Source organism: Chenopodium album, chromosome 25, assembly GCF_948465745.1.
Source record: "Chenopodium album chromosome 25, dcCheAlbu1.1, whole genome shotgun sequence".
NCBI lineage: Eukaryota > Viridiplantae > Streptophyta > Magnoliopsida > Caryophyllales > Amaranthaceae > Chenopodium > Chenopodium album.
In genome coordinates, this window is record NC_137858.1 from 12795808 (window position 1) to 12813553 (window position 17746).

At 33.2% G+C, this 17746-nt stretch overlaps 2 protein-coding genes and 2 pseudogenes across 2 annotated transcripts; 1 reads left to right on the plus strand and 3 right to left on the minus strand.

Annotated features, from left to right (window-relative positions):
- Nucleotides 1-548: 548 nt before the first annotated feature.
- LOC145613710 (putative wall-associated receptor kinase-like 16 pseudogene) lies at nucleotides 549-4472 on the minus strand (annotated as a pseudogene).
- Nucleotides 4473-5604: 1132 nt separating this feature from the next.
- On the plus strand, nucleotides 5605-9181 carry LOC145613711 (wall-associated receptor kinase-like 1). The gene is made up of 2 exons (XM_081668785.1): nucleotides 5605-6347; nucleotides 8035-9181. Exons 1-2 carry the CDS (start codon nucleotides 5605-5607, stop codon nucleotides 9179-9181), a joined length of 1890 nt encoding a protein of 629 aa, XP_081524911.1.
- A 427-nt stretch (nucleotides 9182-9608) lies between these two features.
- LOC145613712 (sugar transporter ERD6-like 7) lies at nucleotides 9609-13369 on the minus strand. Its single transcript, XM_081668786.1, has 18 exons — nucleotides 13202-13369; nucleotides 12847-12909; nucleotides 12650-12739; nucleotides 12487-12546; nucleotides 12328-12393; nucleotides 12087-12152; nucleotides 11926-12001; nucleotides 11775-11839; nucleotides 11410-11502; nucleotides 11235-11315; nucleotides 10808-10892; nucleotides 10655-10698; nucleotides 10503-10565; nucleotides 10363-10422; nucleotides 10221-10274; nucleotides 10047-10106; nucleotides 9852-9966; nucleotides 9609-9724 (listed from the first exon to the last, which is right to left on the minus strand). The coding sequence occupies exons 1-18, from the start codon at nucleotides 13367-13369 to the stop codon at nucleotides 9609-9611; spliced, it is 1425 nt and encodes a 474-aa protein (XP_081524912.1).
- Nucleotides 13370-16092: 2723 nt separating this feature from the next.
- Nucleotides 16093-17746, minus strand: LOC145614511 (berberine bridge enzyme-like 9 pseudogene; annotated as a pseudogene).

A 17746-nucleotide genomic window follows, 5' to 3' on the forward strand; every position in this document is an offset into this window, starting at 1 on the left:
AATATGAAAACCAGTTTATTTTTGTTTGGATTCTTCCTCACACTTTTAAAAATCGATCTCTGGCTTGGTAATTGTTACTCCCTTCGTCCCTAAATTACATTCCTCTTTGGAAATTTACACGGGAATTAAGGAGGGAAGAATAAGACAAATAACAATAATAAGATAATGTAATGGGAAGTACAAAAATAGATTAATTATTACTCATGACAAGTCATCAATCCTTTACAAAAAAAGGACCAATCACATGCTCCTAATTAAAAAATTTTAACCAATCATATTTATTGTAATTTGGCACAAGGATTATGAGTGAGATTAGGTAAGGATGAGTGAGAAAGCATTAAATATAAAACAGAAAAAGAGAGTTGATTTACTAAAAAAACTTACCAAAAATATAAAGGATGAATGTAATTTTGTAATACCAAAAATAAAAAGGAGGAATGTAATTTAGGGACGGAGGGAGTATATCATAAATAATTTCAAAGGATTCTAAATAATTTCGTAATGAGAACTATGTGAATATAGATCAAGAGCTTCCGATATAGCAAGAACTATTTTCCAATCATCGCGTGATCATTTGGTGGATGAGGCAAACAAGATGAGTTCTTATACCTTTGTCTTTCTAAAATCATTGTGACTTCTTTCATTGTTGGCCTTTCAAGTCCCTTATGGTTCAAGCATTGTTTGGCAAGATTCGCGAATTCCATGATATCCTTTTTCTTGCCATTCTTCATAATCATAGGATTAACTATGTTAAACAAAGTAGAATCCTTCATTGATGAGACAAAATACATCACCAAACTTAATTCTTCATCATCTTCGGTATCTTCTTCTTTATCTACTAGTATTGGTGTACGAATTGGTTTTTCTCCCGTCAAAAGCTCAACCAAAATCACTCCGAAGCTATAAACATCACTCTTTTCAGAATACTGGCTCGAATAGAAATATTCAGGATCCAAATAACCAAACGTCCCTTGAACACAAGTAGTCAAATGAGTTTGTTCCACGGAAACTGCTCTAGAAATCCCAAAATCCGACAATTTAGCTCCAAACTTATCATCCAAAAGTACGTTACTAGATTTAATATCTCTATGATAAATTGGTGTTGAAAACTCAGAATGCAAATAAGCAATAGCAGAAGCAGCTTCGAAAGCAATTCTCAAGCGCATTTCCCATGTGAATATGGACTTTTGGATATGTTCCGAAAGAGTTCCATTGCAAATAAACTCGTACACTACAAGAGGTATGTCATCTTCCAAACAACATCCAAGAATCTTCACTACATGTCTATGCTTGATTTGTGACAATAAAATTACCTCGTTGATGAATTGTTTCCATTGGCTTTCGTCTAGGGCTCTTGATCTTTTAACTGCGATAACTTGACCGTCTTTTAACATTCCTTTATATACGGTACCCTGACCTCCTTGTCCAATTACACGATCCTTGCTAAAGTTGTTCGTGAATCTCTTTAGTTCTGTTAGTGTGAAGAGTTTAGTCCTCTCGACGATGTCTATGTTGGAAGCCCCTAGTATCTCTAGTTTATCCTTGAAATACATTGCTCTGAGTTTGATCTCCTTTCTTCTCTTTTTAGTTTTAAATCGCCACCACCCCCAACATCCTCCACATATTATAATTGGTATGCCAACAACTATAATCATGGTTACAAAAATAAACTTACATCATTAATTGCATAACCAAATTTATAATGGGATTTAAAAAACAACTACTATACAATAATCCACCAAAAGTTAGGTAAATAAAACTATCAAAAATATTGACTTTAAAAACTAACAATCTTTTTAAGAAAAAAATGATTTGCTATTTTGCGTGTTTCTTTTCTTCATAAAATGTTCATCATCACACAATATTAATACTCCCTCCGTTCCCTTTTGATAGTCCCTTATGAGCATTTTTCACGGAAATTAATAAACACAAATAAGAATAGTAAATAAACATTGGAAAAGTAAATTGACACCGGGTATATATGCAAAAACGTAGAGAGAGAAAGTAATAAAAGTATATAGGAAAACAAAATTTACATGGGAAATTTAAATTTGCACAAGTATTGTTACAAATTGGAAGGAATTTTAGTAAAAAATTAATATTAATTATTGTTGGAAAAAGCAAATGGGATGAACATTTTGGGACTAAAATTTATCCATAAGGCACTACCAAAAGGGGACGGAGGGAGTAATAAATAACAATAAATTGTCAAGAAAATTTTGAAAAAGTGAAATAACTTGGGTTTGATATATCATTTCCCTTGACATTGATTTTCATACCATAATTTGTATGTAAATTCATTCTCGAAACTACAATTTAAAACCAAGAAAGGCAAGAATATCATGCCAACTATAGTAATTAAACTACTATGTAAAATAAACATGCTTGGCACATAAAGAGTATAATTAATCTTACTTGGAATGACAGAGCTGAGAATGAGAACTTTTGAAGTAAGAGCTGTAACAGAAATTTAAGAAATTATCAAAAACGATTAAAGGAATGATAAAGAAGTATTCAATTTACAAATAACACACACTCATATTATGGTACAATAGGATTATAGTGCACTATTAATCTTATTAAATACAAGGAAGTATAGGTTTATCTCCTTAATAAATAAAATTCGTTTATCAAAGGAAATTTTGACAATTATCACCTTCTGTTATGTCCATTTTAGCAATTACCACCTTCTAATTTTTTTTTTTTTGAAAATTACCACCTTCTATTTTCAAAAACATCAAAAGTTACTACGTACCTTCTTACCTCCCAACTACCACATGACGTCATTTTGGGCTCATTCTTTCCCTTTGCTCCCTATTTCCCGCACATTTCTCATTCCTAACTTGATTCTCATCCCCTCTTTCACTTTTTTCCCCCCAAACAATCAAAAACACTTCAATTCACTCCTCCAAATCAAAATTTACGAACAATTATTGGTGTTTTGGGGGAAAAAAGTGAAAGGGAGATGAGATCCAAATAGGAATGAGAAATGTGAGGGAAATAGGAAGGGAAAGGAAAGAATGGGCCCAAAATGACGTCACATGGTAATTGGGGGGCAAGAAGGTGGTAATTTTTGATGTTTTTGAAAATAGAAGGTGGTAATTTAAAAAAAAAAAAAATAGGAGGTGGTAATTGCTAAAATGGACATAACAGAAGGTGATAATTGTCAAAATTTCCTTTATCAAATGACAAAATTGTAAATAAATCAATAATTTTGCCTAGTTATCCTGACATGTAAATAATAATTAAAAAAAAATATTATGGGCCTTTTTTATTAAAAAAATTGTTAATTTATTTACGGTTTTATCATTTGATGAACATATTTTGTTTATAAAGGAGATAAACTTGTATTTTGTCAATATTAAATTACATTGATTGTTATTTTGTAACTATATACGAAGTATGAAACAATATTCCTTCTGTTTATTAAAGCTAGTTAATCTATACTGAATATTTTATTTGAAAATTAAAAATGAAATTTGACTACAGCCTTCGTTCCAATTTATCTTCTCATTGGTTTATATCTGTTTATTTTATCAAGTACATTAGTTATACGAAGTTAAATAAATAAAAGAGAATTATTATGGCTAATTAAGATCTAGAGCAAGTCAATGGAATGAATGGTCTTAAATAAACAAGTATTTCACATATAAACAACTACAATTAATTTAATATAGGATCATTCAGATGAGATAAGCATGCTTACGAAACCATGTGTTAACCTTTCCCCATTTAAGCACAACCGGTACCGCAGCGATCCCCGGCGCTAACGGCGGTCCAGCCTCTAAATATTTCTTTCCGATCAAAAACGCAGCTCTACAAATTTCGGATGTATTAGCTGTTTTTACACTTATTCCATATTGTTTAAGCTCTTGGAAATGTTTATGCACAGAAGTCAACTGAACTTGACAGCAACGGTAACCGTAACATTTGCTTCTGCTTACAGTTTCCGCAGCTGCAGATGGACTATTATCAGGGGTGCAAACTGAGGTGCATCCTGCTATCATTCCACCAGTCTCGTTATAGAACACGGCGTATCCGTTGCATCCAACTGACGCAAATACATTTCCATCTACTGCATCTCCTGAAAAACTGAAGGGTGAATCAGTAAGGTGTTTGCTCATCCATTTTGCTTCCGTACTGTTGTTATTTCTACTGCACGTAGATAATGTTGGGATTTTTACGATTACTGAGCCCCAGGAGCCTTTCCGACCAGAACGTTGGATCTCAAGGATCTCCAGATTGAATTTGCTTAAAATTGGTGTAGGTGATGGAGTGGAGGAATTACAAGAGACGGCGAAGTTGGGGTTTGAGTAGCAGCCCTTGCCGTCTGGCGGCCCGATTCCAAAGGGATAGGGAATGTTAATACTGCCGCATCGGTGTAAGCAATCTGTATCTTGCCTTTGTTGACATGGTTTCCATGAACAAGACAAGATGATTATTGACACAAGCAAAGTGTATGAATTCAACATTTTTTCTATTTGATGCCACTGGTGATTTTGTTTGGAGTATAAATCAATAATATTAGTCAAATTGAATTGTTTCCAAAAAAGAAAAAAAAAAAAAAAAAAGTCAAATAAAATTAAGTGAATTATAATAACAAAATGAGACACTTAAATAAAATCAAATTGAAGAGAGTATAAGTTTCATTTAAAATTGTTTGGAGTATAAATGTGGAACAAGTAGTATATAGTCTATACTATAGACTATAGAGCTACTAGCTCTGTTTTGTGGAACTTTTTTTTTTTTTTTTTTAAAAGAATGTTTTGTGGAACACGTAGACAGAAAGTCAACACTCCAACGTAGATATTATAATTTTATTTTTTTAAAATGTACAATTGAAAAATACTTACTGGTATAAATTAGACCTCCTAGCTCTGTTTTATGGAGTAATAGTTTAATTGTTATGTATAAATCTATACTATATATTAAAAGGCGTTCCTTTTAAAGGAACGGTGCCACGTGACACTCTTCAACGTATATGACAACATGTCACAAACTCACAATGCCGGTTTTATCTAGATTCGAACCCTCAACCTCGAAGAAATAAATGCTACACACTTACCATCTCAACCAACTTTTAATATTGTTTTAAATTTTCACATATAAAACATTATATATTGCTTTTAAATTAGAGGTTATTTAATTTATTTATTTTTCACAAGATTAGAAAATAAATACATATGAAGTAAAATAAATAAATTTGTAACATCCGAGATAACGCCCAAATCTCACACTAGCTATACAATAGTTGAGCACAATTATCAAATTAAAGAAGTACAAAACTAGCAATTCGGAGCATCGCCCGTGACACACACTAGTTTGTTATAATAATGTGTATGAAACATTCAATGAAATTTGTCTTTGTCATCTTTTACCAAATCATCTCTTCATAAATCCTAGCTTTCAAAACACATAAGATTACTCAACTGTAATTAGTCGAATATAACTTCAATAATATGAATGAAAAGGATGTATAAAGTAGATAGGGTAGTACTAAATCACCCAAAGGACAAGTGACTCATTACAAGTCACAACTCACCACAATATAATTGTGACTTCAACTTCTCGATTGCCTAAGAAGCTAAAACAAAGCAAAAACAAATGCCAAACTCAAACTCATTGTTGTCGTCAATAATCGTCTTCTCTTGTTTATGGAGACCATGTCAACAACACCAACATCCAGATTGCATACACCGTTGCGGTAACATTGACATTCCCTTCCCGTTTGGAATCGGGCCGCCTGAGCACGGATGCTACTCCAATCACAACTTTGCTGTCTCTTGTAACAACTCATCACGTAAACCAATCCTACAGAAATTCAATCTTGAAATTCTTGAGGTGCGAAACAACCCACCAGCAAAATACGGACAATTTGGAGGAGTAACTGTTAAGATCCCCTCGGTCTCTGCTTGTAGTGGTACTACAATTCACTGGAGCAGTCCAAATTTAAAGGGGTCTCCATTTCACTTTGGGGAGTTTATTGGACCGCCCTTCACCTTTTATGGTCCAAATATTTTTGCATCTGTGGGATGCCAAGGATACGCCTCATTCGATGATGGTCGAAATCGTAATATAGAAGGATGCACCTCGACTTGTGCTTCTAATATTCATGATACAAATACAGATACGCTGTTAAAGTTGGATCAATGTTATGGTTATAACAATTGTTGCCAAATAAACATCCCTTTGGCTCGAAAATATAGCATTAGTGTGAGTGTTAACAATGCATCTGGTCGTTATTGCAGGTCAGCCTTCTTGATAAGTCGGGAATATTTGGCAAATTATGTACTAACCCAATCAACTAATGTGCCTTTGATGGTTGATGTTCCGGTCGTGCTTCTCTGGTATATAGAGAACCAAAATGAAGGTATAATAATCTGATTATTGTATATTGATGATTTGTTTGTCTAATTTTTTGTTTTTAGTTTAAACATATTCTTTTTATTTTTTTTGTTTGTCAGTTTTTAAATTAATGATGATGCTAATAGAGGTGACTAATTTTTTTATTCTTTTATAATATATATCTCATGACTTTCAAAATCAAAGGCAATTTTATTTTATTTTTTGATAGGAAGGGCTTTTTTTTTTCACTTTTATGTTCTTTGATTTTAATTATCAACAATTTTTTACACACTACTTTAGGGTTCGTTTGGCATTACTGTAGTTTTTTGTTTTTTGGTTTTTTATTTTTTAAAAGTATATTATATATGTCACATAATGAATCAAAAATTATTTAGACTTATTAAAATCATGATAATTATGAAAACTGACAACAGAAAAGTGGAAACACCTTTTTCTTGTTTCCTGTTTTTGGTTTTTAGTTTTCAAAAAAGCAGAAAACTAAAAACAAAAAATGATGCCAAACAAGCCCTTAATTACCTGTTTCTTTTTTTTTTTTTTTTTTTTTTTTTGAAAACTAATTAATTACCTGTTTCTTATACCTAATCAGTTGCTCAATAATTTCTAAATATGAATATTTGTGCAAAAATCAAAAGGTTAAGATCAAATAAAATTGCATATAGGTGATGATAATATTTGACCTTACTTTGTATAATTTTAATTAATGAATAGAGAAAGTAACAATTTTTTTATTTTATTTAATTTTTTTATTCTTTTTTATTCTTTTTTATTTTATTTAATTTTATTTTTTATTTGAAACCTAACAATTTGTTTTTAAATTGACAGCATATGAGCGATTTTTGTTCGCAGTTCGATTCGTCTTACCAAGTAAGTTTGACTGACTAAACTATTTGACAATTTGAGCTACATACTCCCTCCACTTTATTTATTTTTTATTTTTTTTATTTTTTATTTTTTTTTATGTGCTCCATTGGGACATTGTATAATGTTTATGGGTGGAGTAGCCTGCTGAACAAGTGAACAGTACAAATTAGTCATTATTGGTTTTTTCTTTTATTTTTTAGGGTGGTCAACATCGTTAAAGAGGTGTGTTTAGGGTTTAGGGTGGTAAACACCATGAAGGATGGTTTTGTGGGTGGGGCTGGGGATAGAGGTGGTTGCGTGTGTGGAATGGGGTAGTCAACACCGGAAATGGGGTCAAATCTCATTTTCCGGCATAAAGGTATTGATTTGCAAAAATAATTTTGATTGATGTTCATATTTACTGAAATGAGCTGAACTGAACTGAACTGAACTGATTGGAGCTGAACTGAACTGATTGGAACTGAACTGAACTGAATTGAGCTGAAATAAATATTTTATGTGAGAGGGAAATTAAGAGCTGAACTGAACTGAACTGATTGGAACTGAACTGAACTGAACTGATTGGAACTGAACTGAACTGAAATTAAGTAAATGTGAACAGGCCCTAAAGTATGTCAGCGAAAATATATATATATATAAGGAAGTTTCTTGAAATAAATTTTTAATAAAAGGTGGTTTTTTTTGTAAATTTTTTTTTATTTTTTATGTATTTTTTATTGTTATAAAGTCCAGATTCACATGTGGATTATTTGCTTTTTGATATATATATCTACGTCATTAATCTACAATATATTGTTGACTCTCTAGGACTATGAATAATGCAGCTGTAGGTTCATTAATTATGGCATGCTGTTGTGTTGCACAATGCTGGTGGCGTAAAACAAAAGATAGAAGAAAGGAGATTAAGCTTAGAAAGAAATACTTCAAGGGTAAATTAAAAGAACAAAATTTCAATCAAGAAGAAGCTGAGAAAACTAGACTCTTCACAGAAAAACAACTAAAGGATGCAACAGACAATTTCGATGACGACCGCGTTATTGGCAAAGGGGGGCAGGGCACGGTGTACAAAGGAATGTTAAGTGATGGAAAACTTGTTGCTGTTAAAAGATCAAGCTCATTGGATGAAAATCAATGGAAAGAGTTCATAAACGAGGTGATAATCCTTTCACAAGTCAACCATAGAAATGTAGTAAAGTTACTTGGATGTTGCTTAGAAACAAAAATTCTACATTTAGTTTACGAGTTTATTCCTAATGGCACTCTTTCGGATCTCATTCATAGTCCTAACAAAGAGTTTCGATTTACTTGGGAAATTCGACTAAGAATTGCATCTGAAGTTGCCGGGGCTATTGCTTATCTACATTCGTCTTCTTCAGCTCCTATCTACCACAGGGACATTAAATCAAGTAATATACTTTTGGATCATAAGTATGTGGCTAAGGTTTGTGATTTTGGAATTTCGAGATCAATTAGTATTGACCAGACTCACGTAACGACTTGTGTAAGAGGGACATTTGGTTATCTCGATCCTCAATATTTCTTGTCAAATCAATTTTCAGAAAAGAGTGATGTTTATAGTTTTGGCGTAGTTCTTGTTGAAATTTTAACAGGACAAAAGCCAACTCGCATCACTTTAGATGATGCAACAAGTTTGGTGATGCAATTTATCAATATAACGGATAATTCTGCTTTGTATGAGATGTTGGATCCTATACTGTTAGCAAGTAACCATATGATTGAAGACATAATGGTAGTTGTAAATCTTGCAAAGCGTTGTCTGCACCCCGAAGGAGCTGTAAGGCCAACCATGATGCAAGTCGCCATGGAGCTAGCGTGTTTGAGCAAAAAGGTACATGCTAATGTAGCTGCTGCTTCATCAGAAGAAAACATATCAGATCCAAGTATTGACTTCTTTTCTACAAAGACCAACATAGACGAAACGTGCTCCTTTTGAATACATTTTAGCTTCTATGTAAAGTATTACAGTCTGATGTTTAAAAGAGTGGAACTTGTAATTTGTAATTTCATCATCAATGTAAATGGTAAACACTAAACAGTATAGATTAGATTCCATTTCTTTGAACGGTTTTTTTTTTTTTGGGTTATATATATGTCATACATTTCTAATTATGAGGGTAACAATGTGACAACTAATTCTAAACAAGCAACTAGATTTTTTTTTTTTTTTTTTTCTCTTTTCTATTCTTCTACCATTTCGTTTGTGTACCGTCTTGCTACTTTTCCATAGATATCTCACATCCTAATGGAGAATCGCTTTTCCAATTTCCATCATAATCTTCAATCCTTTAACAATCTTGTTACAGAGAAGTTATGGCTTCCAGGCCACCAATTAAGATGATGGTACCTTATTTCCTGTTATGCTAATTGTTGATGTCGTCCTGGATTTGCTCTAGAGTTTTTCCCTTAGTTTCAGGCACTATCGTGATAACAAAGAGGAATCCTAAAGCATTAATCGCGGCAAATATAAAGAAGGTACCTAGAAACACACAAAATCACTCTGATATAATGTTTTTCCGGTAATTTTTCATGAAATAAATGTAATGACAGAGTGCCAATTAGATTCATTCAATCAGTTAGTCCGATAGAGAATTTAATTTGCATACCGTATGTACTCCAATTCATCAGAAACTGGAACTTATACGAGACTAACCAAGCACAAAACCAATTTATGAGTGTGGCTAAGCTTCCGGCTAGTCCTTTTATATTTATAGGGAAGATCTGCATCATAAAAAAACATTCATTAGTGACTTAGTCCGTTTAATTATACTAGTATATGTGGTTAACTGTCTAAGCATTACCTCTGACATTATAACCCATGGAACTGGTCCTAATCCAATAGAAAAGAATGCTACATATACCTATAAAAAGAATACAACATTATTAAGACTCTGAAAGTGTGAAATCTCATATCATTGACAAGTAATCAATTTGTTTATTCATTTTTCGATTTGCTGATTTTAACTCCTGCATACCAGTATGCCTGTCGCGGCAAGTATTCCTGCTGTCTCTGTGGACTTGCCATGGGCCTAGTTTAGTAAACAGAGATACAAGATTAACTGGTGTTATGATTTATGTAATAAGATTTTGATATTAACATTTTTCAGGTTGCCTTACTTGTAGGTAGAACGCGACTGCCACCAATATGCAACCTACAGTTGCTCCTGCTGCAGAAACCTGTGCAGAGTAAAGTAAGCTCCTACAACGGCAGAATAAGTGTAGCCTGCATTATATTTGATTATAGTGCTAAAATGTACCAATTGCAGTGGCTTTCTTCCTAATTTGTCAATCAAAGTTGCTCCAATGCACGTAATTACAATCTGTAACATAAAAGTTTATGATAATTAATTATGGTGCCAAACGTGTTATTAGAGGAATCATGACTTTGGGTTGATCACAATTCAGGAACCTGAAGAAAAGCGTATATTATGGTGCCAAGTTTTGGTGAAAATCCTGCAGAAAATAATGCAAATGGTGAGTTTTGCACTTTTAGTACTGAGGTACCAATTATTTGTACTTCGTATAAATATTTTTCAATGAATGACTAGATGAAGATTTTCACCTGCCATTTTGAAGATGTTGCTTGCATAGAAGCAAATCCCATTAATTCCTCCAAACTGCTGGAAGATCATTAACCCGACTCCTATCTGGTGCCAGAGCAATTATCTTAGCATTGATTTTACAACTAATTGAAAATATGCAATGCAAGTTCAACTTAATAAAGAGCATACAATCCATTAGTAATGTAGCTAGTAACAAACGTCGATACTAGTGATGAATGTGTGTAATTTTCTATGAAAAACTCAACAATGTCGTCAAAGCAATCATTCATGTTAACTAATGAGAATGAAAATTTAAATCCGATCTTATTTGTAATGTTACACAACACACAAAATTTCATTAATTATATTATGATTTCTCTCTAGATGTCAAAAAATAATGCAAACACTGACTCATAATTATATAACTAGAGCTATGAACACACTCACAGTGACAGATTTTAGATATTTTTTTCTGAACAGATCATAGATTTTAGCTTTTGGCAGTAGTTTGAGTTCCTCCACACAACGCTGTCAAACGAAAAAATATATGCACACGCATGTTAGTAATCTGAAAGCTTAGAAGTACAATCCTTCATAACAAAAGGTTGATGAATTTTAGTACTTCGATCTCAGCTGTCTCAAGGGTAATGTCTGTCTTTTTCCCGCGAAGTTTCTGAAGGGAAACTTTAAACTTATCTGATCTTCCTTCTCTTGCCTGCAGTCACATTGCACTCAATTTAGATTGTTTAGGCTAGAATTAAAAAATATAATGGCTTTGCAACTTTGTAGAAAAGCAACTACAATTAAGAGTTTGTTTATGGATTAGTTAATAATTTACTAAATCTTGTTATTATGGATACTTTTTTACGATATGATTGTATTTTGATCAACATACATTGCATTATAGTACAATGTGCTATCCATATATTCATTAAATAGAATATTCGGATGACATAATGTATGAGCGGTACAATATTGTGTTCTTACAAGCCATCTTGGAGACTCCGGAGTGAGTAATAAACCCAAAAGCATAACACCACAGGGGATTAGTCCTGCAAAAAAAATTTCCTAGCTTATTAGTCCTTTGTTGCAGTATCATCTAATTACGAACAATTAGCTTCCTTTACTAGATCCTTACCCATTAACGCTAATGCCCTCCATGATAATGGTATCCCAACAAGGAAAGCAACTGAAATACCAGTAGAGATCATGACCTGTACAAGAAACAGAACCAAATTGGTGCAGATATTGGACAGATGTGCTTTTGATGATTATAACTCAAGTACTATGGAACTTTACCTGGTTTAACGTTGTAAGTGCTCCTCGAAGGCTTACAGGTGATATTTCAGCAATGTAAATAGGTACCTGTCAATTTATCATTTACTTGTATCTCAGTAAGCTTTTGTATAGCATACATACAGTTAAAAATACTTCAAATCGATGTTAATGTCATTTGCATTATCTTGCAGAATCTGATATGATCATACTTATCTTTACAGTACAATGAGAAAAAAGAACAGGTCCAAAGACTCATACATACCACATAGGAGAAGGCGCCCATTCCATATCCACCAGCGAGTCTTCCTAGATGCAAAGCTAAAGAACTCTGGTTTATTAAAGAAGAATTCTCATGATGTTTGTTTCTCTGAAGTTGAACATACTTTAAACAATAATGTTAAAAAAAATATCGAGATTTAACCTTTGAAAAATATATTGCAAGCCACCCTCCTGTGCAGAATAGTGCATACAGTTTCATTGCCTGCAATTTCTCACATTCGACAAGAGTTCAAAAAGACTCCATGAAAGTTGGATTAATTTATCACTAAATTTATGACTATAAAGTATCACTTGAGACATCTTACCATTATTCTACCTAAATAATCAGCGATAAATCCACTTGTTATAGCACCAAACATTGCACCAAAAGTTAGTATAGAACCAAAAAGTGAGAACTGCACGAAAAAGAAGAAAAATAATGGAAACATTAGGAGTTTCAACACAATAAAAAAAGGCATTTCAACTGTGTCATAGCAGCTGAAGCAGCAGAAAGTTATCAAACCTCAGCTTCAGACAGTTGAAGTTCTTCTGTAATCGCGGACCGAGTGGGAGAGGAGTAGCCTGCCTAAATATCAAGCATAACATAGCTAATTAGTTATACCTCAGCATATGCTTAAATGAAAAGTACTATTGCATCAATAGCTTTCGAAATATTATTATTTCTTTGTATTTAACAAGTTAGGACCTTACATATTGCTGACTTGTTTCAACTACTTTAATTATTACTAAATTAAACTGATTGTTAATGATCACAATATTATGACAACTACCCTAACTTGGCAATATTCCCCTGCATACCAGTGTAAAATAAGCTAGTGACTGCCTAGACGCGGTGTAAATATGGTAAAGGGACATACACAAGCACCGAATTGATAGGAACCACAAACTGCAATGAAGGTACAGAAGTACACCATCCATGGATGCCCTGTACTTTCTCCGACATTATTTTCTGCTGATTGTATTTGAAGTTGTATTCTTGCTTCCGCGAAGCTGTCTCTTCTCTCCACATCCGCACTAGAAGCCATTTTTCAGATGTTTGTTTCCTAGTAATTACTACAAAATACAAATACAATAATCAATTGTTCAGCATTAAGGAAATAGGCCACAATGTAGCATATCAAACCATTCTATAGTACAACAGAATAAGGTAAGTTAAAAATATGACTAGAAGAAATGTAGTGATTCTTTATTTTGGTTAGTTAATTTTGTGTTGGCCGTGAAAAATTTATAACTTATTAGTCATTCATTAGATTTCTTCTAGTCTTGCTAAGAGCCTAAGACCAATTCAGGTGGTGTTTGGGCCAAATATATACAAAGCGGCTTAGAACATCAAGGCCCAATTTATAGGATACCTAGTTACCTAGTTCATATTTGGTTAGCCCAGGCTGGATCTTATATGAAAACTTTGTTAGATTTAAGATGAAAGACAAAAAATGATCTAACATAACAATGTAACAACTACATGTCTACATATGTATAAGTGCGACTAAAACTTAGAACTAATAATGTAACAGTTAAATTAAATATATACATATGGAGGAATTAAGTAGTCGAGATATGCCTGTCAAAAAAAAATAAAAAAAGTAGTTGAGATATGAATCTTGAGAAGGGCTCAACTTGAAACTCCCATCATAAACTCAACTAGAATGTGTATGGAGAGAATTAAAGAAAATAAGAAATGTAAGATCTTAGAGGCGCGAGGAGTCAGAGCTAAAGATCAATGAAAGGAAAACAAATTTATAGGTAGAATTCTAAATAGTGAATGAAATTTACCCCATTGTAGCGCGAACTTTAGCAAGTAGATGACATCCCCTTCATTTTCCAAAGTAATTGATCTCCTCTTTTGATTTCAAATCATTCCTTTCTATTCAAATGAAGATGATAGATGGTTTGGTATGTAATGCTGGTTGAGCACTTGAACTAGGTTTTTGTTAGAAAGATTAGTTGGCACTAAGTTGGAACTAGGATCACTAAATGATTTTTTGGTAAGAATTAGACTTTATTAAATTTTGTTTGCATTTAACAACAAACCATCCCCTAACCAATATATTTTTTGTAAAAAGTGCATCAAAAACCCTAATGGACAAATGGTATATTTTTCAAGTAACACCCAATTTTTACTCATAAAATGAAAACAAACCGACAATAAAGGAGGGTAAACTTGGTAAGAACCTCAAACTCTCCAAATCAAAAGACCATACGTAGAATATGATTCTGATTTCCGAGTAATATGGCTTGAACCTCAACCTTTTAGAAAATACCCCTTGTTTGATTTATTATACTACATGCATATTACATTAAACTTTTATTTTATTCTTTGAATGTATGAATTAATTAAATCAAGAATTTTAGACCATCAACAATCAATAATCGTATTTTATGTATTGGTAAAACCGTAAAATTATGCTTACGCCAAATGAATCCCAAATACTACTTTTTTTTTTTTTTTTTTTTTTGCATAATTATGCATCAATAATAATTTTTTCCATATTAGCTGCCCAAATTTTTTTTTTTTTTTTTTTGCCTAATTATGCATCAATAATTATGTTCCATATTATGTTTCAAAAAAAGAAAAAAAAAATTATGTTCCGTATTAGGTGGGCTAGGCGGACCCAAGGCTGAAAAATAAGCCGTGAGGTCAGGACCAGTCAAGGTTTGGGTCAAAAATCCTTGCCCACACTCACAAATTCGAGCCGGGCCAAGCAGGCTTTAATTTTCAGGCAAAAGAACAAACTAAAAAAAGATCTTGTCCATGGCCCATCAAAAAAAATTAGATTCGGGCCTGGCCTATTTCATACCAAAAAGTTATGTCCATGGCCCGTCCAAAACCCGGTTGGGTCCAATTTGATTAGCTATATAATTTAGGCCTTTTAATTAAATTCATATATGCAATTTATTTGTTTATATTCTTGTCACAAAAAAAAAAAAAAAAATTTATTTGTTTATATTGTTGATTATTTAAAATTATATTATAATATTGGTAATGTGGATTTAAGAGGAAAACCACGGCTTCCCCTTTTTCACTTGCATTTGCATAGAATAGAGATTTGAGGTATAAGGTATCCATTTTCAAAAGTTCTTAGTACTTATTATATATTTGCATTTCAATAGATCAAAACGTGTTGATGTTGATTGGATAATTGGATTTAAGAAAAAATAAATAAATAAATCTAGCAATATAGCCAATATTATACAAGAATTTTTCCAAGAGCATTCTTAGAGGAGAAAAGACACCAATAAAAAAAAAAAGTGTTGAAAAACTTTTTAAAAAAAACGATAAAAAAAAAAGGAAGATAACACAAGTTGTTTCTAGTTTATTTCTACCGACACTATTCCAAAACCACCACCACTCAATCAATCAAGAGTTCAAGACCATTGCCCATTTGCCCCCATAGCCCCACATACACATGCCTTTGGAAAACTTTTGTATACACCCGGTTTTCAGTAATTTATTGTGCATCGGGTATACTTTTGTCAGATTTAGTGTCAATTTTGTCAAATATAGTGTCACTTTTGTCAAATTTATCAATGAAGCATAAATAACTCTTATATATGTCAGGGTAACTTTTGTGGATTTTAGTGTAACTTTTATGCGTTTTATTGTCACTTTATAACGAATGTTCAGTAATTTACTGAACATCTGTTTTATTTAAAAGTTTGCCACATGCTAATTGCCCCATCACTTTATCTTTTCCATTAAATTCTTTGCATAAATCATTGTACAATGAAATTACAAGAAAAGAAATGATTCAAAACTAATATAAAGTAAAACAAATTTTGCATATTATTATTCACCTTATAATTTATTTCAATATTGGAATACTTTGCTCATACCTAAAAAAATTATCAGGATCAACGAAAGTTTTAATTTTAACTAACCTATCAAAATTACCCATAAAATATTTCCTACCATAAACTTCCCCTTCTTTGTAAGTCCAATTATGACTAACACCAATATCAACATCCCTATAATTTAAGTAAGCACCCCTAGGATTACTAGAAACATAAGGTGTCATAAATTCATAAACCTCCCTAATTAACCCAACATTAAGATCATCATCAATTTTCCCTCCAACTTTCCAATCAGCCGAGTATTGAATCTTGAACAAGTTCCCTCTCCTATGAGGAAATGGTGTATCGGACGACGAAATCTCGTTCATCCTCCCTCCATAAGAGTTAAACACCAACCCAATTCTTTTCAACTCAATCAATTTCTTCCATAATAGCTCCAACCCTACTTTAGTGATGGGTTTTTGTACATAATCCGATTTTCTTTTTAAATAGATATTTGTGTAACTCCTGTTTAATAAAACTTCTAGGGGAGTTCCGTTGTCGTAGTTTCCCCAATACATTACCGATCTAGCCCAATTCATCTCGAAGCAATCTTGCTTCTTAAGTCCGAGTTCAGGGAATTTTTCGTCGAGTAGAGATACTAACGAATTCGAATCCCCTAAAAAAAGTGACATAAATGTGACTCGTACGGTTAGGTTACCTTTATGTTGATCATCATTTGCAGGTTGTAACAATAACCTTATGAACAGATTATGGTCAATATCTTTCATTAGAACCTGCCACTTGTAAACTAAATCAGTAGCATTATCTGACAAAAACCGTTTAATGTTAAAAACGGTTACTGTCTCCGGTACAGGGACAAGTTCAACAGTGTATGAGACGACAACGGCGAAACTAGCACCACCGCCACCTCGTATAGCCCAAAATAAGTCCTCACCCATGGTTGTCCGGTTTAAAATACGACCTTGAACATCAATAATCGTGGCGTCGATTATATGATCCACGGTTAACCCGTGTTTTCTGATCATGTTGCCGTATCCGCCACCGCTGAAGTGGCCTCCTACACCTACGGTAGGGCACACCCCGGCCGGAAACCCGAGGGTGTTACTTTTTTCTTGTATCCTATAAAAGAGTTCACCTAAGGTTGCACCCGCCTCTACGTAGGCGGTTGCGGCCTTAGGGTTGACCTCGATACGACGGAAGTTGAACATGTCGAGGATGATAAAGGGGTTGTCGGAGACGTAGGATAATCCATCGAAGTCGTGGCCGCCACTACGGATTTTGAGTTGGTGGCCGAGGTTGCGAGCGCATACGACGGTGGCGGATATTTGGGAGGTGGTGAAGGGTGTGATGATGAGTTGTGGTTTTGGTGTTGTTGGGTATGTGAATCTAAGGTTTCGGATGTAGGCTTGTAGGATTGAATTGTAATTTGTGCTTTCTTTGGAGTAGAGAATTGTTGTAATGTTTGTTGATGAATTTGTTTGTTTTTTCAAGCATTGGAAGAAGTTATTGTATGTAGAATCTAATGATAATGCTAATGTGAAAGTTGAAAAAATGATTAAAAGAAAATAGGATAGTTGATAAGAGTTGTTTTTTGTGTTCATTTTGGA

What these genes read in the sequence shown, in the direction of transcription:
- LOC145613711 (XM_081668785.1), top strand. Translation starts at nt 5,605, where the DNA reads ATGCCAAACTCAAACTCATTGTTGTCGTCAATAATCGTCTTCTCTTGT. An exon ending in GTTCCGGTCGTGCTTCTCTG is followed by an intron (nt 6,348 to 8,034) that starts GTATATAGAGAA and finishes TTGACTCTCTAG; the next exon opens with GACTATGAATAATGCAGCTG.
- LOC145613712 (XM_081668786.1), bottom strand. Translation starts at nt 13,369, where the DNA reads ATGGCTTCTAGTGCGGATGTGGAGAGAAGAGACAGCTTCGCGGAAGCA. An exon ending in CGGAGTCTCCAAGATGGCTT is followed by an intron (nt 11,503 to 11,774) that starts GTAAGAACACAA and finishes ATGTGACTGCAG; the next exon opens with GCAAGAGAAGGAAGATCAGA. An exon ending in CAGTCGCGTTCTACCTACAA is followed by an intron (nt 10,275 to 10,362) that starts GTAAGGCAACCT and finishes TTACTAAACTAG; the next exon opens with GCCCATGGCAAGTCCACAGA.